General features: G+C 42.0%; 1 protein-coding gene across 2 annotated transcripts; it reads left to right on the top strand.

Annotated features, from left to right (window-relative positions):
- The first annotated feature begins 2,885 nt into the window (after window positions 1-2,885).
- Window positions 2,886-27,501, top strand: LOC118215421 (solute carrier family 12 member 4-like). 2 transcript variants are annotated; one of them, XM_035396203.1, is made up of 24 exons: window positions 2,886-3,172; window positions 13,720-13,817; window positions 13,937-14,068; window positions 14,290-14,436; window positions 14,980-15,034; window positions 15,399-15,529; window positions 15,752-15,993; window positions 16,566-16,780; window positions 17,515-17,679; window positions 18,419-18,517; window positions 18,735-18,792; window positions 19,122-19,296; window positions 19,739-19,857; window positions 20,193-20,291; window positions 20,522-20,641; window positions 21,194-21,298; window positions 21,414-21,582; window positions 22,058-22,253; window positions 22,952-23,121; window positions 23,286-23,417; window positions 23,625-23,732; window positions 24,033-24,220; window positions 24,718-24,851; window positions 25,846-27,501. In XM_035396203.1, the coding sequence occupies exons 1-24, from the start codon at window positions 2,902-2,904 to the stop codon at window positions 25,935-25,937; spliced, it is 3,420 nt and encodes a 1,139-aa protein (XP_035252094.1). In that variant the 5' UTR covers window positions 2,886-2,901; the 3' UTR covers window positions 25,938-27,501. The 2 variants fall into 2 exon arrangements, with proteins under 2 accessions (XP_035252094.1, XP_035252095.1); XM_035396204.1 differs by lacking the exon at window positions 2,886-3,172 and adding an exon at window positions 11,432-11,532 and having other exon boundaries at window positions 25,846-25,937.
- The last annotated feature ends 109 nt before the right edge of the window (window positions 27,502-27,610 follow it).

Raw genomic sequence — 27,610 nt, 5'->3', positions numbered from 1 at the left:
CACACAAACTACAAACCGCAGTGGTAAACAAGGGCTAACAACAAGCACCTCTACATGCTTGCAGAAGGAATGTGCCGGGGTCAATGTATCCTCTTTAGGCTACTTTACGGGGAGTAAACCGGTCACAGAAATCGAAGATTCTCTATGACAACAAGACTGGCTGGCTCCTGCTTCCTTGCATTCCCAAGAGAGTGAAGGAATGTTCGAGGCAAAAATAGGCCCCACGACCCAGGAAGGGCAAACATTTCAGGAAAATAGTTCTTTTTTTTTTCGTTTCAAATGATGCATTACTGTACAACAGTATCCCATACAAGGCCTGTTCAGTGGCCATACCAGGGCTCTGCAGTGTGTTGTCCACTATTATGGTTGTGGCAAACGCCAGAGGAAATGGCATACAAAGCTTTTTTAGGAAGGTACAAAGGGAATCCTCATAATTACGCTTCGAATGTCCCACCTACTTATTACGAAGTGACGTGTGGTGTGCGTCAGTTCAAAGCACTTCCTCTTTAATGAGTCACTGCCTGTGAGAGCGGAGCAGATCTGGCAAGTATGACTCCTGCACGCTGACCCACACTTACCGTACACAGCGCCAGGCAAGTTTGTTTTTTACGAACCAGCTCACATCCTGTGGGAACTGCCACGTCTGCAATATGCACAAGGGAAAGAGAGGAAGAAGCCACTGGATTTTACGACACTTAACAGCTTTGTGACAGACCCCCTAATTTAAGCAAGGGTGTGATTTTCGGTTAAAAAAAAAACGAAAACATTTTGATTACACTTGATATTGCACTCAGGAGTTCAGACACACCAGTGTGCACTTGTTAGTTTACGAGGGAATTTCACGGTATCTGACAGTGCACATTAATGTAAGTATGGAAGTATGGTTGGAATATTTGACGTCGTCCCCCTAAAACATATTGTATTATGTTTTAGAGGGACAACTTCAAATCAAAATTAAGGTTGTGATAGAAGAGTGGGCTATCACATTTTCATGGAGAGTGACGCTGACATCTTGTGGTTAATAATTCAAAAGAGAAGTCACCGTGCATCGGCCAGTTTAAAGGCTAATCCAAGTTTATCAGATAAAGGACAATATAAGATTGCAAAATGAAAAGGTCTGGAGCACACAGATGCAAAATGAGCACTTCGATGGTGCAAAATAAAACCGATGAGTCAGTTTTATTTTACACCATTAACAGGCCGACGTTGGATCCATGTGCTGCAGTCCTTCTCCTTCCGTAATCTTGTGGTTAGTAGTCTTACCACATCAGACTGCTTTGCCGTGATTGTTTTTGTTTAGTTTTTTCGCTGGCAGCCATGTACAGTAAGACCTAAAGTCTCAGGTACACTATGCCCTTGCTCATCTGTGAGTCATGTGCCAATTAACAGCCAGCAAAAGGGAAATCGTGAGCAACTGCCTACTGTGGTTTCCAAATGTGTGAATTTCTTTCTAATTCACTTTCTAATATTGATTTTATTGATTTTTATTTTTGTTTGTTTGTTTTTAAAGTTCACAGTTCAGGAAAACCTAAGAACTATTTCGTATGCAGTATCAACAATCTGAAGAACAACTTAATATGTTGTTATGTACCGGTAACTGACTTTTTTAAACCAAGTATTATAAATCAAAATAAATGCATGTCTAATCATGTTCCAAATGTTTTCACAAGCTGAACAGGCATTGATAAAAGAGAAATGATGAATGTACCAACCAAGATCCAAACACGGATTTGTACTCTGAAAATTGAGATTATTTTGCAGGCTGTTCAAGTTAATCAGCAGTCTTTCAAAAGAATTGTCATTAAGTACCTCTTTTGAAATTTAACATCAGCTGTTCAGCTCTAAAGAGAAGCACCCATCACATGGCCTGCCTAATGTTTTCTGGAAGACGCTAGGAGACCTAAGTTTTAGTGTTTGTGAGGAGTGCTACAGATAAGAGAACAGTTTTATGATCCCATGTAGTTTACACAGCATCATGGCTTCTCTTGGCACAGTGAGGTACGTGTCCTTGCAGTGGAAACATAACAGAGGGTTGCGGATATTACTCTGGCACATCCTGATTTGACTAAATACATGATGAAACGTTTGTTGATTGAATGCATGCTAAATGTGATGAGCCAGTTTTTTCACAGCTTTACACAATGAGGGTTATAAGATTTTATAAACCTCCCTAACAACTAAGCTTAAAGCTAAAATATGCTTAATGAAGCCAGATCAATGGAATTATATTTTTTTATGTTCCTCATGACTTGAATTCACGTTTTGGCAGTCAACAGCAAAAATGTGAATTCCTTAATCATATTAACAACATATTTCTTATATGTTCTTTGGTGACAACATAAATTTTAAATTATACATTCGTAATTGGCACAGGGTTAGCACAAATTTTACTTATATTGTTTAAAGAAAAAAATCCTCAACCATTTTGCAGCTCTTCTTAGCAAGCTGAACAAGAAGAAGGTACATATTCTAAATGTATTATCAATAACAAACCATTTTAAAGTAGAATATATATATGTTTTTTATTTATTTATATTTTTACTTCAATTATACACTTCTGGTTTTGCTAAAAGTTGATATAAAAATACAGTTGAAGGGAAAACTTCAACAAGACAATTTTACAAGAAACTTTTACATGTTTACTTTTTAAGAACAATAACAGGGCAAAATAAAAAACATCTCAGAAAGCCTGTGGAGTAAGCCTCAGCTCGCTCCAGCGTGCACTATGGAAATTGAGGGCGTGAAGCAGTCCTGTTCTTCCTCATTGTCATTGGTCCTTCCCTTTGTGTGGAGCGGCAGCTGCAGCTTCAGGAGAGCCACGGTCGAAAAAAAAAAAGGAGCAGCTCCTATTCAGAGCAAGCCTACGCGACCGACTGGGCTAAATGGGTGGAGCTGGGAAATATGGTAATTTCCTCTGGAGGAAGTGACCAAACTGTGGTGGAATGCACTGAGATTATTGGGAGTTCAGCGGGCTGCAGCGGGGAAGCGATAGCCGAGCCGTGGCTAAGGGGTAGAAGACCTAAACTCACGAAAAACATGCCCCACTTTACAGTGGTACCGGTGGAGGATAGCGCTCAGTCAAACTATGACAGCCTGGAGGGGATCAACTGGGTGGACTACAGAGACACGGGGCAGGGATATTCGGGATATACAGACACAGTGAGTTCTGATGGTAAGCCCTGAAAAGATTCCAACTTTTAAAAACTTTTTTTGTGCTCTGAAAACATTAAAGTGGGAGATATGGGGGAAAGCATGAGTATACAGATATAAGTTTTTTTTATTATTACTTTAAATGTGATTTGGAGAGTTTGAGCAGAAATCAGTTGAGCAGTCATTCTAAACTTTCTGTACGTTACCTTGCGGCTGTAGGGTAACCATGGTAATGTAAAGCCGGTGGTTCTGGTGACAGTTGTTGGGCAGTGTTTGATGGCTCACACCACGGGCTCTTTTAGTGCTTTATTCTGGGTACGCGACAGGCCTCCTGAAAGCTGACGCACGTAGGCAGCAGGGATCTGAGACACGCTGGAGCAGACAATGACGCCATGAGTCCTTTCAAAAGTAAGCAGATGGCAAAGTTGTCTGTAGTTACAAAGGCAAAACAACTGAGGTTAGGGAGGGAGGAGGGGGGGGACTGGGGGGGGCTGGGGGACTGTGGGACCGGCAAGGGGGGCTGTCATCAGATTGCCTGACGCAAGAGGTAGCAGGAGCATTCCCGAAATCAGACAGGCTCCCAAGTGTTCTCTCCCACAAAAGCCGAACTTTCTGTGCGTGCTGGAAAGTGTCTTCAGTTCTCTGAAGGGGAGCCACAGCATGCTGGCAGATTAACAGGAAAAGTAACAGTTCTCCTGCTTGACTTCATGACTGAGGCAGAGCTGCAGCCACTCCCTGGGACAGGAGTAATGGAAACGGGTGAGAGTGAGGAGTTTTATAGCCGGAGGGGAGGATTACGTGGGATCGGTGCAGATTTGTAAGGGCTGGCACGGAAATCGACGCAAGCTTACCCGGGGGGCTTAAAAAAGGGGGGAAGGCACAAGACTGTTCTTCAACTAGAAACCCCCCCGCCCGTCCCCTCCCCCCCCCCCCTTACCACACACACCCTCTACAATAGTGCCCGGCCTACCATTTAAGGGCTCTGACAAAATGAATAAAACTGGGAGTGTACAGTGGTGAATTATGTTAGCACAGTGGACTGGGAATGTTCTCGTCTAAAAAAACAACTTGGACAGGTCACGATGAAGTAGCCGGTCTCTCTGCTTGGCAACGGTCCTGAGAATCTTCTTTTGACGAAAAGATATAATTTGTATGTCAAGGCCCCGGCTCTGCTGCGTGACCTGTAACGCGAACCATTCTTGAACAATGTGGCACTGACACAGCGTCCACATTCACAATGGAGGCTTCCTGGTGTAATCAAGCTCAGGCATCTGGGTCTCTAATTGCTCCCAGGAATAGTTAGTATGTGTGAAACACGTCCATTTTTTCCACACCGTATTCATCCTTGTAAAAGAATCATGTCAGGCTTAACATGAGTATCATGCTTAGATCTTCCATGAGGGGGAATTCGAAAATTATAATTTAAGTGGCCTGAAATGACCTGTATGGTGTTCAGATTTTAATGTAAAAGGCAGACTTTTGTCTATGCCTTTGTTCTTGTACTGGCATTACAATTTCCCTTATATGTAATGAACTATTTCTGCCAATGTTATTAAAGCTGTGGTAGTGCTATGAGTTCTGCCACACTCTGGAGCTTTTTCAGGCTCCAGGAGAGAGAGAGAGACAGCAGTGAAGACAGCAGGAGGTTCTGGTGCTGAGTCTAACCGCACGATCGCTTGTGTTTGTAGAAAATGGAGGGCTTTGGGCAGAGGCAGACACACTTCTTGGCATTTATAAAGAGGGAGGGGAGTGTGTCTGTGTGTGTACGGTATGTGTGTGAGTGTGTGGGAGGGGTCGGGTGGGGGGAGTCACAGTGCCAGCCTTGTTCCAGACTCTGAGTAATGCTCCTTTCCCTCCTCATCTACACAGAGTGGCACTTGTGCAGGGTCGCCACTTCAGTGCAGACGCTGCAAACCATTACTGGCATTCCCGAAAATACACTTCACATTCCCGAGAGTGACTGTGTCATTATCTGTCACACTATTTGCCTCCTATGAATTTTGAGTAGATGTAAAGAAAAATATGTGTTAAGAATAATATACTGTATGTAACTCATAGGGTATTTGCACAGCACACATTTACTATAAATGTAATTTTATTTTTAAATTACACTTAGTCTACACCGATAAAATCACATTTTTTGTGCGAGATTTAGTAAATCGAGGAATGAATTTCATTTTTATTCCTAAAAATGTGATTGTGTGCGGCTGCTGCTACACGTAGTTCAGTAGACCGGTACAGGAGGTTAAATGTGTACACAAAACAAATTAGGTACAGTACCTTGATGAAGGGGTTCTTCCTTACCTGTGAGAGGAGTCTCTTCCTTTCTGGGTAGAAGTTTATCTTCCTGACCGCCAGAACATGCAGTTAATTGAACAGACACGTTGAGACGGGGGCCCTACCGGATGGCCCGTTCCGTTAAGGCTCTGGACTAGTGTTAGAATCGACCCCACAATCTGCCCCATCTGGTCTGGTTTTGAATCTGGGCCATCTGTGACACTTGCCTGAAGCCCTGCACGCTACTACACAATCAGCGCTACGCCACTTATTCGCTTTCTAGCAGCAACCCCGCTGGTCGATCGGGGCGCCCACGAACGGTCAACCTGTTGAGCTGCACCTGATGCGTAGACCTTCCTCCCAACTCACACCTGTGCCTACAGCCCAGCTTGTAGAATGCGGTGTGATGAGCAGCGGCGGCTGGTATCACATTTTAGGGGACAGAGTGTGCTTTTTTTTGGGCTCTTCCGAATCGAAAGCAGATGTGGCATTAATGAGTGCTGCTAATGAACGAGACTATGCTGATAAAAAGGGAGAAAATTTTTAAGAAACACTGAGACAAATGTAGGCACATTGCAAAAAAAAAAAGATGGAGCATTGATGGAGCATTGATGGAGCATTTAGATTTTGCAGGTAGCTTACTCTGGCCTGTATAATGTATAATTATAAGTATTAATGCCATGTATTTAATAACAAAACTGAAGCAAGGGATACAGACTGAAACAAAGAGAAAGTGTCCCAAGGTTTTGTTTGTGATTTGTGAGGCACTACCACACACAAACACACACACACTCACACACACACACACACACTCACACAAACACACACTCACACAAACACAAGCAATGCCTCACAAAGTACAAACCATGTGAACGTAGATGGCCTTTGAACACAAATGGAACATTAGTAGACTTTCTGAAGAGCACCCCAGCACCATTAGCATATACACAAGGGCCAATAGAAAAGAAATTTTGATAGCAGTGATTTCCTTTAATGTTTTGCGGTGCTAATTTTGCTCGGAGAGACGCACGCCTCATTTCGTGAGCTTTTTGTGCAGCCCTTGTTTTGTAGCCTTCCCTTCCACATTGCTGTCATTTCTACACCATTAACCCGCATCAAAGCCAGCCCACAGGTCTCAAACACAGCGGGCTGGAATTCCACTGCGTTGCTGTAGTCCAGCGTTTCTGGACCCAGTCCACACCGTAATGGCTGCTGATGAGGAGTTCTGCAGAGCATTTTTTCCTTTAACAACGGCATACCGGCGTGAGCTTGGTCCATACCACACTGAATGATAAACTTACACGCATTAAAGATAACAGACCATTGTAATTGTGATTAACTGGTCTCACACGTATTTTATCACGATAATGTGTATTAAATAAGCAGTGACGTTAAATTAACCAGCAAACTGTTATAGAAAGAGTTAAAGATATGTTAGCTAGACAGCTTTAGCTCTCAGCAGCCATACAAAGAACAGAGCTGGAATTATTTACTTTCCAGTGCATCATGGGGACTGAATTGGATTACTTGCATGTACATGTGGTATGGCAACGCTATTCATTAGTATGAAATCAGCTGATCAGCATTACAATGATCTGATAAAGCAGACAAAACAGGTCTTATTCAAGATACTTGCATATTTGAAAAGGGACCAAACCCTTTGGTTACTTAACAGAGGGGGTGAGGGAAAGCATAGCTACACACATTTCACAAATGTATATCATTTCTCCCCACACGGTATGTCAATATTTAACTGCATATTCTGCACAGGGAAGTTCTATCTGTAACCAAATGCAATTGTGTTGACATTTAGAAACGGAGGTCTGCTATCTCCAGAGGTGGAAAGTCAAGGGGTCGGAAAGTAGAAGTCCCGCCATGTGCTCCTTCCACCCATGAACTCAGCTAGCTGATTTCAGTAATTCGTTCAACCTTCTGGCTGAAGAACTGTGCTAATTAGCAAATCCAGGTGATTGCAACAAAATACTGGGAGGAGGACTTTTACTTTGTTAACCTAGATTTTCCACCTCGGTCAATCTCCTTGGACTACACACCTCTGCCAAAAAGGTAAAGTCCAAGCCATGCAAATTGAGGATTATTACTGATCATCCCAGCTTTCACTAAGAACCTATTCTGCTGTGTACGCATTGATTACAAATATGTGCACTACACATTCATGTAATAATATTGTCAGCACATACCTGTGAGATGAAAGGCAATCCAATAGTTTTCTTGCATATGTCATGAATGACGCAGAGACTATGAAGGACGTTCTGGCGAAAGCTGGTCGACTGTGAAGGAGAGTGCGTGCGGTCAGGAAAGTCCTTCTGTACTGAGGTTGATTACCTGTGGTATATGAATGCAAATGGGCCTAACTATAAACTTTTGGGATTAAATGTAAGTTTTAAAGGTTTAAGGGTTAATCCACCCACCGGCCCACTCAGACTGCCCTCAGTTCTGACCTCACAAACTCACATATCCAGAGGGCTGGTGGGCTCCAGCTAAATGAGTTTAACAGATTAGAGAATTTGCCAAGTAACAGCAAGAGGTAAAACAGGCTAAGAAGAATTAATGCCTCTTAGTCTTCATTAAGTCCATCTTAAATGTTCATTAAAAGAGAAAGGCCAAACATTTTTGACAAAAATAGGCTTTGAAAATAAGGAGCTAAAAGAATGGTAAATTGTTTGCCGTGGTTAATCAGCTTTCCCACATTATGCTGCAAATGCTGTTTTTGTGATTTCTTAAATATCAACAAAAAAGTTTTGACATTAACTCTGAGGCTAAAAATAGCCTCTGCCAGCCAACAATGAAAGACAAATAGATACAATACACCGATGAGTGCACACACACACACACACACACATACAGATACACATACACACATAGACATACACATGCCTATACACAAAAATATGTGCATGCACAGACTCACATAAACTGTATGTTCCCTATTCTGGCTAACAAAGCCATTTACCGAGTACTTTCACAGCATAGAAGGGCTGTGGTTATGTGCAATATTATTGCCCAACAGTTGTTTGTGTCAGAAGTCACAATCAAATGAAGCTTAGAACCCATGTGAACCTTGATCCCTGCCTGTGTGACACTTGTCTTTCCAGCTTTTGACTCTGCGCGTTTATGTACTTTGAAAGCGGTTTGTGTGTCAGATCTTCAGGTCAAGCAGTGTTACTGAGGACAAATCCATTCTGTGTTCCCTGTTGGGCTTCACTTCGTTTTGTGTCACAGAGACCTGAAGACTGAGGATAGTGAGCAAACAGTAGACGTACTAAATAGCTAAACCCCTTTTTGAAACAAATTTAAGCAAGTGCCATTCTTTTCAATGTTAATGGATACTGTGAGTACGACAGCCACGGTAATCACCACAAATGCACTTTAATGATCAAAAACAAATCAAAGGGTACTTGTTTGAATTAGGCCTAGAAGAGCCAAGTGTACTGCACTGGATTGAATGGAAGCTGGAGTGTTCTCAGGGAAATGTTGACAGGTTCTTACACATACACAGCCACACAGCATCTCTTCATTGTGCAAAGTTGCTCCGAGCACATTCTATGATGTCACTCAACACAGACCAAGGCCGTATCCATATTTTATTCTGGTGTGGGCTTCTGCCTGTGGCCGTTTTTCATAAATAGAACCATGATGAAGAAATACAAGCATAAGTAGCAATTAAGTGGGAGGGAACGGTTCCACCAATCCAAAGCAAAAAACCATGGCCTTTATATGTATGTCACATCCCAGTGGGTGAAGGCAGTCTAATTTGCATCCTAAAAAATCATAAGACAGTTCTTTGATCTTTAGTATGTTCATCGGCAGGTATAACATGGGACCTTAATCTATAAAAACATTAGGAATTGGCCTAAAAAAGTCTTTTCTCCATGGAGGTGGAATTCCAGAGGTCAAAGAGTAAAAGTTGTGCTGTGTGTTTCTTCCACCCATGAACTCAGTCAGCTGACTTCACTGAATAGTTCTCCATCCTGGCTGAAGAATTGTGCTAATGAGCAAATCCCAGTGATTGGAACAAAATACTGGGGAGGACTTTTACTTTCTCAACCGGGATTGTCCACCTCTGCTTATCTGTGCAACTCAGAAAATGTAAATTGGCTACCTTCACATTTGGCTTGCACATATGAATGCGTGACAACACTGCCTGTTCAACAGTAAGACCCTACAATTCCTATCTATATCTGACATCCATTTGCCTATTTTTATTACATTACATTACAGGCATTCAGCAGACGCTCTTATCCAGAGCGGGTAGTGTCCCTGTTGGGTAGTGTCTGATGGGTATTTGAACATGTACAGTACTAATAAAACTCTGTATATATTATATTGGCGTATTATGTTTGTCTACAGTAAATATTAAAATGTAGTGTTATCATGGTGTATGTTTCCTGAAAGGATTTGCACAGTGGCTAGGCTTCTGGAGCAAGGCTGCCGGGCTTAATCGCCGTTACTTTGATCTCCCTGATCTCAGCTGACTTGCTCAGACTTGTCATGCAAGTCCAAGGTTGGTCTCTCAAAACAGCATACAGCAGGGGTTCGAGGACTTTCGTAATATCCCCGCTAATCTTTCATCTGTTTTATTAGAAGTACGACGAGAAGGTCACACGTACGGGACACTGCTCCGCTGGTTTGATTAAAAGGATTTTCATTGTGAACAGAAATGTGACTGTCAAGTTGCCAAGAGCGGCCAAGAGTTACAGAATTAAAAAGCCATTATATAAAACAAATGTCTCCCTCAGACAATAATTTTCTCCAAAAATATAAGCGAATGAAAAACAAGTCACTCAACTAGCAATGTACAGGCTTGTGTTTTTGTTACTGTAAGTGGTGTGTAACTTTTAACATCTAAGTCTGGTACCACATACACACATAAAATGAGAGGAATGTGACTTAAATGTAAACTACCAGTAGGGGGAAGCATTTACCAGAGCAAGCTTTCACATTTTCTTTTTCTTTGCCTGCGCAGATGTCTTTTAATAAAAATAGTCCTGGCACAGGCAAATCGTGGAAAATTGAAATGTGTTGCTTAAGGATAGTTGTGCATAAATGTGCTTAAATGTGTTGCATGCTGGACATTGTACATTGGAGCTCTTGGCTTGTTTTCTACACAGGAGACTTTGTTGTGCTTGAACGTAGCATTATATAAACACTGTGCTCCACAATAAATAGGAAAATACCTAAGAGGCAGCTGTTTGGCTTGTCAAGAATTATTCACAACATCACCCTCATGTAACCCCGTATGGGTTTACTCAAATAATCAGTCAGTGAAATGTTTTACTTTGGGTTTTTATGACAGAATTAAGGAAGAAGAGTATTTTGATATTTGCAATTAGGTTGATTACCATTTTTTTGTTGGTTAATTGCAATTTTACAGTAGTGAGCTACACTGTAGAGAAATGCCCCAACCAGCCCAACTGTGCTAGCTGTATTTTATGGAATAACATATACATTTTTCAATGAGTTATGCTTGCCTCATGTGGTTTTTAACATTAATATTTTGGTGTACATGTATATATTTACATATAATGAGTATATGTGTGCAGATATTTTGTTTGGTCGGAGAATTTACACCTTGTAATTGCATAAGTACTGTCCTTCATGATAATTTAATTAGTCTTCGGTAGAACTTCAGTGCACGTGTGTGTGTGTGTGTAGGTGTGTGTGCGTGTGTGTGAGTAGGTGTGTGTGTGTGAGTGTGCATGAGCATGTGTGCATGTGCATGTGTGTGCGTGTGCACGTGTGTGTACGTGTGTACGTAGGAGTGCGTGTGTATGCATGTGTGTGTGTAAGCGTGTGTGTTTGTGTGAGTAGGTGTGTGTATGAGCATGTTTGTGTGTGTGCGTGTGTGTGAGTAGGTGTGTGTGTGTGTGTATGAGCGTGCGTGTGCGTGAGTAGGTGTGTGTGTATGAGTGTGTGTGTGTGTGTGTGTGTGCAGAAACGTTAAGGCACGTCCCTCTCAGGGAGCTCACGCACAGTATCAGAGAGGCCCTGGTCCAGCCTGGCTCTGGTCTGAACACAGAGCACTCTGCTGCAGCTGAAGGATGGCCCATCAGGAAGGGAGTAATGGCAATATAGCCCACAAGCCTGGTGAGTGGGGTACTGCACCTCCACTTTAAGGAGCGAGATGAGGTCACTTCATTTCAGTCCCTCACTCTGCCCCTTAAAGCCAAACATCCTGAATGGTAAAAGTAACATCAAGATTTATGTCACTGTTTTGTGGCCGCATTGGCAATACAGGAATCCAGAACTAGTGATTTTTCGTTTATGTCTATTAAATATGCATGGTCACTTTAATTTGTGGCCAGTATTTAGGCGGTCTCAATCTACGAGCAGTAACCTACCGTGCTCGTTAGATTAACCAAGCAGCACAGTCTTGTTAAGCTCTTTCTAACCAGGAGATACTCTTAGTTTCAATAAATATATTTGAGAAAGAATACATCTTAAATAATTATAGACTGCAGCATTGTTATGGATATAATCACCTTTAAAGAAAAAAAGGATCATATGCTTAATCATGTAAATACTGGCCTGTCTGTATTCGATTGTGCATTGTATTTTAAAAACGTAAAAAACGTTAAAAAAAAAAAAATGTATCTCTGAAATGTCACAGGGATAATATTATGTACAAACTACATAGATTCCCACGATAAAGTATTAAAAAAACACATTTTATTTTACAGTAAATTTTTAAAGAGATATATAAAGAATTATATCATTAAGTATACAGTCGATCAGGCAAGGAAATTTATTGTGCTTTGATTGAAAAAAAAATCCCTTTCCTTTAAGTAGAAAAATGATTTCAACTGTATACTGGTCATATTTGTCATAATACAATAATATGCAAGATATTCGACTTATTATTTGTATATACACGTACGATATATATATAGCAAGGTGTTTATGCATTGATGCCTTTGTGGGGTGAACAGCTGTTGCCAGGGATTGAAAAGATCAACATTCTGAACATTTGCTTGTGGACTAAAGAGACAGGAAGATTACATGTGCCTCAGATCAGACAGAACTCTTGATAACAAATTAAAAAGTGGATGTCTTGTCTCAGATTCACTGTTCCAAGATCAGGACTGTATTCTTGGGACCTAAAGATAGACTTTCTGTGTGCTCGGCAGGCTTATTTGAAATAAACCTTTTTGTTCCGTCCAGTATAATGCGCTAGTGTATATCATTCTTGTTGAATTGCCTGTGATGCTGAACCTTTCTGAAAATAACTGATACATTAGTATAGAACTGCAGCACTGTGCTATAATTGAAGGGGACTGTTAGTTTGTGTTGTTCTGACGTCATGTATGCATGGTGGTGCAGTGGATAGTGCCGTCAGCTCACAGTAAGGAGGTCCCAGGTTCGAATTCCGGCCCAGGCCTTTCTGTCTGTTTCCCCAGTGTCCTTGTAGGTTTCCTCAAAACTATCCTTGAGTTTTATACTTAAATCTATCTATTTTAGCTCTGGGATGTTTCTTATTTCTGACATGTTCTGACATATGTGCATTCTAAAGTGATTAAATTAATTAACAGGCTTGGATCTTGTTGATTTAAAAAAAAAAATATCTGAACTTCAGACTTAACTTTCAAATTACAAGTTAAACGAGGTAAAGGTTAAATAATAAGCAGACATGCCTAGTCTATGAATTCACTTGGATTATTCAGTTTGTCCAGTGAAAAAATCAAAGTAAAATCATATTGTTAAAATTTCTATATACTTAGAAAAAGTTGGTGTTATGTGTTGGTGTTTGCTGTTATGTGTTGTTGTGTCAAACTAGCAGTGGATATTTCGCATGTGTAACACAGTTTGTGTGCAGATGTTCTGTTTCAAATTCTGTTTCACATATGGTAGGAATCCAGCGAGGGAAAACGAATAAACAAAATAGTTTGATCAAATTGATTTCACAACAATATGGTACCAGTATTACATTTAAAGTAGAAATTCGGTTTAAATTCCAAGAGGGAACTGAATGAGTCTGCTATTGACCTTTCTATTGTCAAGTGACTGTTAATACTGTAAAACGAGCCCAGAAATAGCAAGGAAAGGACAAGGGCTAATGTATTCTTGGGTGGGAGTAAAGTAATACCATCTGTACTCGTCAAAGCTGGCTGCCGGCAAAAACACTGTGGTGTTTTTTTGTAAGACATTTTCATTGTACAGTATTGTTATTTATGTGTCCATGGTGATTGGGATTCCCCATGTTCCACAACTGCTTCCTCCCTTTAAAAAAAGACAAAAAAAAACATTTTAACTGTTATTTCTGTCTCTCTCTCTCAGGTCATGGAAACCATAAAGAGGACAGCCCCTTTCTCAACAGCCCAGATGCTGCATCAAAGAAAAATGACTTCTACGACAGAAACTTGGCTTTATTTGAGGTTAGTTGTACACTTTCATAGTGTACTCTTGCCTTCTTTAAATACTCAGCTTTTTATAGCCAAACTCTGGTCTTCCCTCAGCGAATACAACTGACAGTTATTCTCCCTTTTTCCTCCAGGAAGAGCTGGACATTCGACCCAAGGTTTCCTCTCTTCTCAGCAGGCTGGTCAACTACACCAACATCACCCAGGGGGCCAAAGAGCACGAGGAGGCCGAGAGTGCGATGACCTCCAAAAAAAAGCTTCCGAAGGTTTGAGTCTTAATAATAATAATAATAATAATAATAATAATAATAATAATAATAAAATAATAATAATAATAATAATAATAATGACGGAAGCATTACGTCCAAATTACAGGAAATGGCTCCAGTCTAATTGCGCGTAGGCGTACCTCTGGAAGGGGGAGAAGTACAAGAGTTTTGTGCTTGTTACAGTACGCCCGCCATTTTGTCCTGTGCTGTGTCCGCAGTCTCCCAGTATGGGCACCCTGATGGGCGTCTACCTGCCGTGCCTGCAGAACATCTTCGGCGTCATCCTGTTCCTGCGGCTCACCTGGATCGTGGGCATGGCGGGCGTCGTCCAGTCCTTCCTCATCGTCCTCATGTGCTGCTCGTGTGTAAGCCGACTCATTCCGCCCCCTCTTTTAAAACCAGGACGCTGCAAAAACCAAAAATAAGTCAGTCTTAACAAGCACTTTAGTCTTACAGTTAGAGTTAAAATATTATTTATATTACTTCTTGGCTAAATAAGACAAAAAGATGGGGCCAATGAGGTGAGACAATTTCCCTTGTCAAGCAAAAAATAACCAGGGACAGAACATTCAATAAGATATGCAGTTTCAGGGATATATTACTAAACATCCTAAAGACACATTTTACAACCAAAAAGACATCTGCAAACAACTATTATTGAGGAAAAATAAGAATATGCTTCTTGCTTCAACCTATCGGATAAATGTGAGACAAAAGGCAACTCTGCCCATATTTTGATTGTCACTTGCAAAGTAAATTAAGCAAGGTCATAATGTTGATGATGAAAAAAACTGCATTTTGATTAAAAACATTACGATCATAATTTGACAAACTACTGACCATGACAGCAAAATATATCGTCAGACGTTGTTGGAGTGTTTACTTGATTTTTCCCTCTAATTTTGCAGACAATGCTTACAGCAATATCCATGAGCGCCATTGCAACAAATGGAGTTGTCCCTGGTAACTACACTTCTGAGATTCTAAAAGCTTTTTAAAAAGAGATGTTTTCATTTGTGAAACATTAATGATATTGGGAGCATAACTGGTAATTAACTGTTCAATCAAAGTTAATAAGCATGTTCTGTTTATATACCAACCGTGCTAAATTTTCATTTAAAACAGTCAAACTGTCTCAACTTTGAGGCAACATGAAGTAAAACAAAGAAAAAATAAATAAATAAATAAAAAGCTTGTTTTATTTGGAAGTAAAAGTAAATGACAAACGTTAACTGAAACCAGGTCAATGTTCATGCAACTCTAAATGAGCTCCAGCACAGGACTCCTGGCGAATTACATCCGCTGACTCTGGTCTGTATTGTTCCAGCTGGCGGAGCGTATTTCATGATCTCCCGTTCTCTGGGCCCCGAGTTTGGAGGCGCTGTGGGGCTTTGCTTTTACCTGGGCACAACCTTTGCCGGAGCCATGTACATCCTCGGTGCCATTGAAATATTGCTGGTAAGGCATTTCCGAAACCCAAATCCATGTGGGAAATTTTTCATGGATTAACGACAAGAATACATCTCTGTTTTTGTTGATATGTTCAATGTTGCAAATGACCGTTTGATTCAGTGTAGAAAATGTGCACCAGTAAAAAAAAAAAAAAAAAAAAAAAAAAAAAAAAAAAATTTCTTTTTAAACTGTTGACTAACACCTTTGTGATGTGTTTGCCGTTACCAGAAATACATCCTGCCGCAGGCGGCCATATTCCACGGCGTTGGTCCAAGCGGAAGCGACGGAGCGATGCTGAATAACATGAGAGTCTACGGCACCATCTTCCTCAGCCTGATGGCGCTGGTGGTCTTCGTCGGGGTCAAATACGTCAACAAGCTTGCCTCCCTCTTCCTGGCCTGCGTCATTATATCTATCGTGTCGATATACGCAGGAGCTATCAAGTCTATCTTCCATCCCCCCGAATTTCCGTAAGTGTCCAGGGCTCAATGAACAGTTACAGCTGAATTTAACTGAATTATCGATTACTTTTCCTTCTGAATGTTGATGGAGAAGGAAAAAAGCCCTCTGGTGGGAGGTTTTACTGAATATGTTTACTTGAAGATGCCTAGGTTTCACTGCTTTGCTTTGTGCATGGGTGTGCACGCTGACACAAGACTGTTATTGTAAATTCTAGTCTGCTGTGTCGTGATAACTTTCAAGCAGCTAAATTATTTTAAATTTCATTTATTATTGGAGAATGTTTTTCATTATTTCATTGCTAAATGCAAAAGTATTGGGACAGTGACACATTTCTTTGCAATTAAAGCTGACGGTCTGCACTTTAACCTCATATTCATTGTTTTCTTTCAAATCCAATGTGCTGGAGTGCAGAGCCAAAACAATACAAGATTGTGTCACTGTCTGAACACTTTCACATTTGACTGCATATCTGTCCCCGTGGAAATACAAAATGATTAGATCAAAGGTCTGAAGGTCTCACACTGAAAAGCATTCACACAAGAACCGTCACTGCACTGTGTGTTCTTTTTTTTTTTTTTAGGATTTGCATGTTGGGAAACAGGACCTTAGTCAGGGACCGCTTCGATGTCTGCGCAAAGACAGTGGTGGAAGGAAACGAAACCGTTCCCAGCAGGCTGTGGGACAACTTCTGCAACACTAGAAACATGAGCGGCCAGGAGTGCGACAAGTTCTTCATGCAGAACAATGTAACAGAGATCCAGGGCATTCCTGGGCTAGCCAGTGGAATAATCAGAGGTAGGATTTTATATTGGAATTCTGGGTAAACCGTGGGAATTCTGAGAAAGCTTCCGTATCCATATCCAGGAAGGGATCTGGTGTTAAATACAAAATAAACAACATTAAAGTTGGGAAAACACTTAGGTGAGGTGGTTTCTCCAATGCTGTCTGAGGATCTCGAAACGTGTTGGCAATACATAGGCAGCAGTGCAGTTAGCCTTCTTTTCTCCATGGCTAGTTGTTCAGTTTTTGCGTTAAAAGCTCAATCAATAGATCAATCAATAAAAACTTTTTCAGCACTTGAGTGTTTTCCCAACTTTTCTGCTGTTCGTTTGATCACCTTTTTGGGAACTTTTGGCTTTGCTCCGCTTCCTTACATGTCTTTGAAAATAAAATAAACAAATAAAAAACTAACATGATGATGTATGTAACCACACTTAGAGACATTACCGTAGCATGCAAAATCAGAATGTGGCTGAAATTTGCCATAGCATATAAAACAACACCATGTGAAAGTGAATATAAACTGACTAAACTATTTATGAATGCTCGATGAACTTAAAGGCTTTACGTACCGTAAGGTTGCGGTAAGAGCCTGCTTTAAGAAGTTCTATCTACACGTGTCATCATATTGCTTGTTCTACACTATTTAAAATTTAGTTTCAGGTAGTTATCAGTGGTCTGTGTTTTGCCTCTGCAGCACCCATAGCTACTGTATGTGGAAGTAATAACTGTACATTCCTACGTTACAGAGAACATGTGGAGTACCTACCTGGAAAAAGGGCAGATCCTGGAGAAGGAAAGCTTGCCTTCGGCTGACGTTCACGGCGCTCTGGAGAATTTGTACCTTTACGTGTCGGCTGATATCGCCACCTCCTTCACTGTTCTGGTTGGGATCTTCTTCCCCTCTGCAACAGGTGAGAATGGTACCTTTTAAGGTTCCTTTTTGTTGGAATGAATATGAAAAGCATGACATTGTGGTTTCACTACATATAATACTTCAGACTCACTAGCTCTCACACAAGTCCCATAATGCCTTGCTTAATCTTTTCTTCCCCACTGTTCTGTAGATAATTACAAAATTACATTTGCTAATCAAATTGCTATGACACATTGTTAAAAAAAAATCTTGATCACTTATGCACAGAAATATGCCCTCCAAATATATAATATATAGTTTATCTATCTTTAACATATACTATTTATACACAAAACTAGTTGTGCTTGGTAATAAGTGGGCCAGGTAAAAACTGCATGACCTTTTAAACAGCACCACTGAGTTTACAGTGAGTTAATGTGACACATATAACAACTGGATATCAGTAGAACTGGAGGAGTTGGACGGAAACACCACACACACGTTTTCAAACGGCGAATGACCTCGGGGCTCAGCCAATGACGTTGGAGCCACGTAGGCCTGTCTCTGACCCTGCCCCGCAAAGTTATAAATAGGCAAGCAGCTGTCAAGGAGGAGGTTTTTCCACTGGTAAACAATTGTTCAGTACACATGCCTAACTTATGGGAACAATATTATAGCAGCTGAGATGCTGAAGTAAACTCACCTTTTCTGCTGAGTCGGGAGTTCCACCTCATGTGCCGAGACCATTTGTCACAAATTTATGCATTTGTCCCTCCCTCCCTCCCTCCCTCCCTCAGGTATCATGGCTGGGTCTAACAGATCAGGAGACCTCAAAGATGCACAGAAGTCAATCCCTGTGGGAACCATTTTGGCTATAACCACAACGTCCTTAGTCTGTATCCTTTTCTGGTCCCCAAGACAACCCACATTATGATGTGATGTGCTTCTACTGCTACAGGACAAGTTATAAGACAAGTGACATGCAGTGCATTAAAACTGTTACCACTAATAATGTCATCAGTAATGGACTAGTATTTACCGTGTTCATTCATACTGAAATTTAATGACACGCTGTTCTATAAGAATGCCCCTTTCCTTGACAGCATATTGCAGATTTCAGCTCAGTGGTGCTATTTGGGGCATGCATCGAAGGGGTGGTCTTGAGAGACAAGTAAGTGATTGGGCTCTAGTTTTGCATATTCAATTGTCTATCAGGTAGATAAAGAATATGTAAAGAAATGTTGCAATAATCACAAAGTAATAATATTATTTAAATGAACTCTGCTGTATTTGTTCAAATGCTCAATTTGTAAACAAAAATCTGATGAGTTATGTCCTCTTTGTGCAATAAACTACTCTGACTTGTTTTAATTTGTTGAACGGACGATGTTGAAGACAATTAAACCATTTAACGTGGAGCATTTTGCTGTGTGTGCCCAGACAATTCCCTTGGCAGCAGGGTAGTGGTATGTGACAGACTGACACCGCTGTGTCCTGCAGGTTTGGAGATGCAGTGAGTAAAAACCTGGTGGTGGGAACCCTGTCCTGGCCGTCCCCCTGGGTCATCGTCATTGGCTCCTTCTTCTCCACTGTGGGGGCGGGGCTTCAGTCCTTGACTGGGGCACCCCGCCTGCTGCAGGCTATCGCCAAGGACAACATCATCCCTTTCCTCAGGGTTTGTTCCCCGCGCAGAAAAACATCCGCTTCTGGCACCATTATTTAACTGCGCACATACACTCAGTTGCCACTCAGTGACTCTGAACAAAGTCCTGAAATGACTGAAAGTTTTAAGTCTTAAAAACCCTACTGTCAATAGCAGTGAAGTCCTATTTGCATCCTGCCAGACCTGGGTCAAACACGTATTTGTTTAGGATTCAAATACTTTTCTACACTTTACTGATCTTATCTGGTGTATTGGAACCAATGAAATACTGCCAAAAAGTACAAAGCCCACCTTCTGGTCATACTGGCAGGCGCAATCACACCAGATCACGCAAGATCAATAGAGCACAGAAAAGTATTTGAATCCAAAACAAATACGTATTTGACCCAGGTCTGCATCCTGTTCATGTAGAGTGTGTGACCCGTGCTTTATGGGTGCGCTGGTCATGTTCCAGGTGTTTGGGCACGGCAAGGCCAACGGGGAGCCGACGTGGGCCCTGCTGCTCACCGCTCTGATCGCTGAGCTTGGCATCCTGATCGCATCGCTGGACATGGTGGCCCCCATTCTCTCCATGTGAGCACGGCCCCTCCCACCACAGACTGCCACTGCCTACAATACTGCACTGGCATACTGCTGTAGAAATGAGAGTAACTGAATCAATCATGGGAACTCATTTTGATGAGTTTGATTTTTCTTTTTTCTTTTTTTTTTGGTCTTTTTGCTATTAGCAGTGTTACAGTTTTGGACTTCTAAGTATTGACTACACGATTATTCAACAGGAACGTCAGAAATTCCATTAATTTACCAGCAGCTTTTTATTAAAGTTCAAATTGTCCCATTTTAACATCAACATAATTTAATGTGTGTGTGTGTGTGTGTGTGTGTGTGTATGTGTGTTCCCTCTCCAGGTTTTTCCTGATGTGCTATCTGTTCGTAAACCTGGCATGTGCAGTGCAGACCCTTCTCCGCACCCCCAACTGGAGGCCACGATTTAAATATTATCACTGGTGAGAGAAGGCTGCCATTTTAGTGAGCAACTTACCAGCAACTTTATCTTTTTAACTTTATCTCCCCTGCTGCAAAAATGGCGATCGTGGAAATTATCGTTTGTCTCTCTCTCTCTCTTTTTGTGTCTGTCTGTCTCTCTCTCTCTCTCTTTCTCTCTCTCATAGTCCTATCAGAGCAGTAGCAACCCGTGTACTATGGAGTGTTTCCAATAATTCTGTCTCTCCATCAGGGCCCTGTCTTTCCTGGGCATGAGTATGTGCCTGGCGCTGATGTTCATCTCCTCCTGGTACTATGCCATTGTGGCCATGGGCATTGCAAGCATGATCTACAAGTACATAGAGTACCAGGGGTATGCCTCATCTATGACTCATTCTCCATGGCATGTTTTTGACAGAAATACCTGCTTTTCTCTATAGAAGTTACAGCATGAACCCATAGCTGTTGAAGTGCGAGAGTAGAAAACAGTTGCAGGCAGACAGGACAAGTTGACACTCTGGTAAGGTCAAGAGAAGCTGACACTATGTGACTGTAAGAAGCTAATGCTATGTAGACAGGAATTAAAATAATGTGATCAGGAGATGCTAATACTAAGTGATCTGGAAATGCTAAAATATGTGATTTGTACATTCTGTGGCAGGGCTGCCCAACCCTGTTCCTGGAGATCTACCGTCCAGTAGGTTTTCATTTCAACCCTAATTTGACACACCGGATTCTACTAACCAGCAGCTCAGAGAGATCTCTAGCTTCTGAATGAGGTGTGCTTTGTTAGGGTTAGGGTTTGTTAGGGCAGATCTCCAGGAACAGGGCTGGTCAGCCCTGACCTACGGAGTGAAAAGAAGCGAACACCACGAGTTCATAAGGAGAAGCTAACGCCAGCTGCTGTTTGCCGTTTCCCTGGCAGAGCGGAGAAGGAGTGGGGCGACGGGATCCGAGGTTTGTCTCTGAGCGCCGCCCGCTACGCGCTCCTCAGGCTGGAGGCCGGCCCGCCCCACACCAAAAACTGGAGGTGAGGACTGCTGGGACATTTACCCACAATGCACACCGTAACATTAGCCAGGACAGAGACTGTTTGCCCTTTGGATAAGCGCTGCTACCATGCCTTCCTGCTCCGCGCTCGTCAGGCCACAGCTGCTGGTGCTGCTGAAGCTGGACGAGGACCTCCACGTGAAGTACCCCCGGCTGCTGACCTTCGCCTCGCAGCTGAAGGCGGGCAAGGGCTTGACCATCGTCGGCTCCGTCATCCAGGGCAACTACCTGGACAGCTTCGGAGAGACCCAGGCCTCAGAGCAGGTAGATCTGCCACTGCAGTGTCCAGACTAACACATTTTTTTTGGAAGATATTTGGGAATAAGCTATTGTGGTTTAAAAAAATATATATATACCATAATGGATTTCAGTGAACAGACATACCCGATTTCTATGTGTCATATTATAATTTTCCATAACAAGCACAGATGGCATCAGACAAATAGCTCACTGTTTAATTAGTGTTAATTATTTAACGTGCTAGCAGTGAACAACATGATTACATGAGTTAAGGGTGTATTTATCTGTACAAGAAGACTGTCCAGAAGCTTTGAGCATTCAGTATACTTAAAGTTAATTTTACATTAATTATCTGGACTGGTAAATAAATAAATAAATCAGACAACCAGTGAAAGACATACATTTGATAATTTTCCTAGAAATATAGGCATTACTGTACCTTTATCATAACCAGCGTGCGCGGTCTGAAGTCTTTACACCTTACGTTTGCCTCCACCAGACCATAAAGAACATGATGGAGATCGAGAAGGTGAAAGGCTTCTGCCAGGTGGTGGTGGCCACCAAGGTGCGGGAGGGAATCGCCCACCTCATCCAGTCCTGCGGCCTGGGTGGGATGAAGCACAACACGGTGGTCATGGGCTGGCCGTATGGCTGGAGGCAGAGCGAGGACCCCCGGGCCTGGAAGACCTTCATCAGTAAGACCACCTGCAGACCACCACCCGGCTCCTTTCAGTGGCCACTGCTCACTGCATCTGCAAATGCAGCTTTAACAGGGCATTCACAATGCAAGCATGAAGGGACAGAAGGCATATGTAGTTTTGGCGGGAAAACTAACGTGATGAACTGAAAAGCCTGGTTGGGGACAGGTGTTGGAAATTAGCCTTGGCTATAGACCTTACATGCAGCACATCTGTTTTTCACTTGCAATGACAAATTGCACTGTCCTCAACAAAAACTAGTAAAATAAAAACATACCCATAGCATATCGTTTATTTTGCCAATATCCTCCAGCCAGTTATGTGTGAGACATTTAAACATATTTCACAAATGTAAATTAATATGTGAAAGGTAACATCTGGTAACATCTGGAAATCTAGTACAATATTTCTTGTGGGTTTTCTATAGTTCATCAAAGCCCTGATCACCAGTTTTATAAGATGTGTTATGATATAGACAAGTTCCCCGCTTGTGAACAATGTATTAAATGTTATCTAAAGGTAAAACGTTTCACTACAAACATTGAGCATTCACATGATTGGCATGTTGACATGGAGAAATGCTGCAATATACCTATGTCTGCTATCTAAAAATGAGGGCATGAAGATGTAAATGTGCCTTTCACAGACATTTTTATGGCTGATTTTTACCACCCACCTTGCCCATTTCTCCGCAGACACGGTCCGCTGCACCACCGCTGCCCACCTCGCCCTGATGGTGCCCAAGAACGTGTCCTTCTACCCCAGCAACCACGAACGCTTCACGGACGGGAACATCGACGTGTGGTGGATCGTCCACGATGGCGGCATGCTGATGCTACTTCCTTTCCTCCTCAAACAGCACAAGGTGAGGACCAGTGCTCAAGGACCACAAACACACCAGCCAATCAGGTCGTGCCGCACGGTGTGTCGACACAGCGTTTTACCAAAGGTTCTGCTCCAGGAACTGCTCAGCTGAAAAACAAGCTTTTCAAAAAAAAAAAAAAAAACTTCCATTTTCTTTCGGTCAAGGTCTGGAGGAAGTGCCAGATGCGCATCTTCACCGTGGCCCAGATGGATGACAACAGCATTCAGATGAAGAAGGATTTGGCCACGTTCCTGTACCAGCTTCGGATAGAGGCTGAGGTGGAGGTGGTGGAGATGGTAGGTGAAACAACAGAGCCGTTTCTTGACCCACTCTGCTCTTCCACGTGCTGAACATTTTTTTTTTTTACATCCACTACTTTCTTAGCTCTAGCAATTCTCTTGGGGGACGTTGAGAACATTACAGCAATCAGCCTCTCTCTCACACACACACACACACACACACACACACAGCTGCTACCTGTTGTTTTTTCGTCTTCCTTTTAGCACGACAGCGATATCTCAGCCTACACGTACGAGCGCACCCTGATGATGGAGCAGAGATCCCAGATGCTGCGGCAGATGAGACTGTCCAGTGCTGAGAGAGAGCGGGAGGTACGTCTGTGTACATGGCTTTATCACCCGTATCTGCCTTCCACATGAACTATCAACCAGTCATCCCTGTCCCTCAAACAATACAGTGTCACTCAAACAGGACATTTGACAAATCACCAAACAGGAAAAGCTTGTGTTTGCATTGTCGGCTGCAAACATTAACAACCAGATATTTTCTAATCTGGGCAAATACAGACTGGAGATGGCATGCGATAATGCATTCACCTGTTTAGATTGCATCCAGTTTACTGACAGGAGTTCATTTCAATGATCTCATGTCGCTTCTATTGCCATCTACAGGCTCAGCTGGTGAAGGACAGGCACTCTCTGATACGAATGGGAAGCTTGTATTCTGACGAAGAGGAGGAGGTGACAGAGACGGTGCCGGAAAAGATCCAAATGACCTGGACCAAGGACAAGTACGACGCGGAGAGGAGGAACAGAACCAACGCCCCAGAGAACTTCAGAGAGCTCATCAGCATCAAGCCGTGAGTTAGCACCACAGCTAACAGGGGCATCGCAGTCAGCCCTGAATACAGTGCTGCAGGCCATACGTGGATTCACCTCCCCTCAATGCTCTCCATTTCAGTTCTGATTGGATCTCCTTAAGTAACTGTGTCGCGCACTGCTTTCGATCCACCTTACAGCACCCATGAGCATGTTTTCTTTAAGCTTCAGATGTTAGATTGTCAGCATAGTGCAGGAAACAAATTTCCTTAAGAGAGTGAATTTCATCTTCCAACCTTATATGACAGGTTAGGAGCACCATTGGAAACATCTTCCTAAACTTCAAGTGCAACATGCAACTCTCCTAGCCTCTTGTTCTTTCTTTCTTTGTCTCCATCTTCATCTTTACGCTGACAGAGAATCTTTTAAATGTGCGGTTTGATTAGCTTGGCCTGATCTCTGCACGCTGACTGTGCATTGGGTCGAGATGTAGTCTAGCTGTTCTGACTGTCAGTGTGTGCCCGTGTTGAACCCACAGGGACCAGTCCAACGTACGGAGGATGCACACGGCAGTGAAGCTGAACGAGGTGATCGTCAACAGGTCCCACGACGCCAGGCTCGTGCTGCTGAACATGCCCGGCCCGCCCAAGAATTCGGAGGGGGATGAGAACTGTATCCTTCAGACCAGGGCACCACAGTGGTGCGAGCATTTCTACTCGATGGTGCCTTTTCACATCGTTCACTTTTATACTTGTGCCCAAAATATCCACCATGGCAGGCGAACCCCACACTGGCGTCACACGATTTTCAGGAAGTCCCCCTCACTGGGGTCAGTGATGACTCACTGGCAGATGACTCACTGGCAAACGAATTTTGTTTGCATTGCGTGAAGCCATTTCAGTTAGCCTCGTAATTGTAATTACATTAATATTATTTCACATTTTCCCTAATGTTGAACTTCGGCAGAGCTTAAATACTACTTCTGATTTCTTCTAATACAATGTCTAGTTGCTAACAGATGTGGAGGATGGTGTTCAGGGTCACACCACATTCATTGTGGTTCCTAAACTGTTAATTAACTGAGCAGAGGCAATAATGCTCGATTATTGCCTCAATAATTTCTAAAATGGAAAAAGGTTTTATTGTGTAAATAATAAAAACAAGCACGCCCTTGAAGAAGGAAGCATATGAGAAAAAACAAAGACAACATGATCGTACAGTTGGCTATGATAAATGATTTTCACGGGACACGGCTTGGACTGCACTTGGCAGACACACAGTCACTTCAAAAATGCTTTGAGATTTAAAAAAATATGAAAAAAAATCAGTTGAAGTGGTTAGTACTCATAACACCAGATGCAGCTGTAGAGATACAACAGCCACAAATTAATTGCTGTGCATGGTAACCATGCCAACCCCACTGGGAGCTGCTTAACTGGCTATAGCATCACTGGGGCAGGGAAAGGGTCACTTGGCAAGCTGTGCAAATGTGCAGTCCAGACCTGTGCTCCCACGCACGCACTCCTAAATTTAGGGGGGGCCGAGGGGGGGGGGAAATGGGATAAATAAACATCCTTTTAAGGAAGTGGTCCTGAAGAGTCAGAAATCCCGGGCCTGAAACGAGAGCTACCAGGCGGCCGTGCAGGTTTCTTGACTATTTGCACAGATATGGAGTTCCTGGAGGTCCTGACGGAGGGGCTGGAGAGAGTGCTGCTGGTCCGAGGAGGAGGAAGGGAAGTCATCACTATTTACTCCTGATTGGACGCCAGCCACCCACGTGCGTCACTCGAACAAGACACGTACTCCTCCGCCTGGAACGCTACTCTCACCCGCCCCGAACAGGACATACACATCAGCACCGTACGGGATTGGCTAATGCACAACTCTTTTACGCTTTTTAAAAAAACATTTTTAAGCAATGTCACAGAAAACAACATTTTCATGAAAGATTTCTGCAAAAACCCCCGCTGCCTTTCCCCGGGACACACGTCTTTGGCACAAAATGGCCACCAAACGCTCCCTGTAAAGAGAACTTAGGCAACGTTTGGAATAGATCCAAACCTCTCCATTCAATAGGTGCCTTTTTTCATACGCATTTGTATATGTATATACAGTGTATAAATAAGCAGTTTTATATGAGAAGCAGTCTCATTTGGTTGCAGCTAATACACTGTGCAAAAAAGTGTCTGTCTTAACAAGTGTTTTAGCCTTGTAATGAGACTTAAAATCTTATTAAGCTTGTATGAAATACTATCTTGTTTTAAGTTACATTTTGCTTGTCAAGTGAAATTGTCATACCCCATTGGCAAATCTTGAAATGAGTCAAAATGTTTCATCTCATTGGCAAAACATTTGTCTTATTTAGCAAAAAAGCAACAGAAATAAGATGTTATATCTAAATATAGGACTAAAGTCCTTGTTAAGATTCTACTTTTTTGGTTTTTACAGTGTAAAGATAAAGTGATAGTGAATTTTACTGAACTATTTATCATCATCAAACATTGTAAGGCAATTGCAGCACTATAAAGTATTTTCTTATTAGCACCCAGACCTGGGTCAAATACGTATTTGTTTTGGATTCAAATACTTTTTTGTGCTCCATTGAGCCTGCCAATATGACCAGACAGCAGGGTTTGCACTTTTTGGCAGTATTTAATTGGTTCTAATACACCAGACAAGATCAGTAAAGCGTAGAAAAGTATTTGAATCCAAAACAAATACGTATTTGACCCAGGTCTGTTAACAACCCAAATATAGCACAGAAAATAACTTTGGGATGTTCATGGTCTATACCGTGTAACAAAGGTGTTCTACATGTAAGCTCCAAACTCATATTTGTTTGTTGCTTGTTTTAGAGAGATGAAAAATTCCTATTTATTTTCTTATTTATTTGATTTAACCTTCCCTGATATAACACTGTACAATGTTACAACTATCAGCGCTTTTGTCAAAGATGTTATCGCAGTTGGATGTGAATGTATGGCAAAAATATTTAGGCAGCTTAACTGACAAAATATTCCAGGGCCAAGTCATCTGCGATCAATTGTACAATGTCATTTGTTTCACTTCTGATTAAGAATAGTTTTTGATCCTGTAAATGTGCTATGTTGCTACTGCTCACTTTATATATATTTGGTATTTTACTTATTTTGAACCATGTGTGTGTGTGTGTGTGTGTGTGTGTGCATGTGTGATTAAACTGTTTTAATGTTAAAACACACACAGGCTACCATTTTCAGTAAGGTAAATAAAGAAACTGAATGCAAAATTATAAAGAAAATTATGTATTGAAAGAGAAATCTCAATTAATCATACCCCCCCAATACATTACATTGTTACATTACATGTTCTATCCATGTGTGCCAGATTTAAACTTTTGTACTTTTGTGTTTACTTTTGTAAACCATGTCTAATTAATTCATCATGTGTAA

This window comes from Anguilla anguilla, chromosome 16, assembly GCF_013347855.1.
Source record: "Anguilla anguilla isolate fAngAng1 chromosome 16, fAngAng1.pri, whole genome shotgun sequence".
In the NCBI taxonomy this organism is placed as follows: domain Eukaryota; kingdom Metazoa; phylum Chordata; class Actinopteri; order Anguilliformes; family Anguillidae; genus Anguilla; species Anguilla anguilla.
The sequence above is the reverse complement of the archived record's forward strand: the minus strand, read 5'-3'. Positions and strand labels throughout refer to the sequence as shown.

What these genes read in the sequence shown, in the direction of transcription:
- LOC118215421 (XM_035396203.1), top strand. Translation starts at nt 2,902, where the DNA reads ATGGTAATTTCCTCTGGAGGAAGTGACCAAACTGTGGTGGAATGCACT. An exon ending in TCCTCATGTGCTGCTCGTGT is followed by an intron (nt 14,437 to 14,979) that starts GTAAGCCGACTC and finishes CTAATTTTGCAG; the next exon opens with ACAATGCTTACAGCAATATC. An exon ending in AACAAATGGAGTTGTCCCTG is followed by an intron (nt 15,035 to 15,398) that starts GTAACTACACTT and finishes GTATTGTTCCAG; the next exon opens with CTGGCGGAGCGTATTTCATG.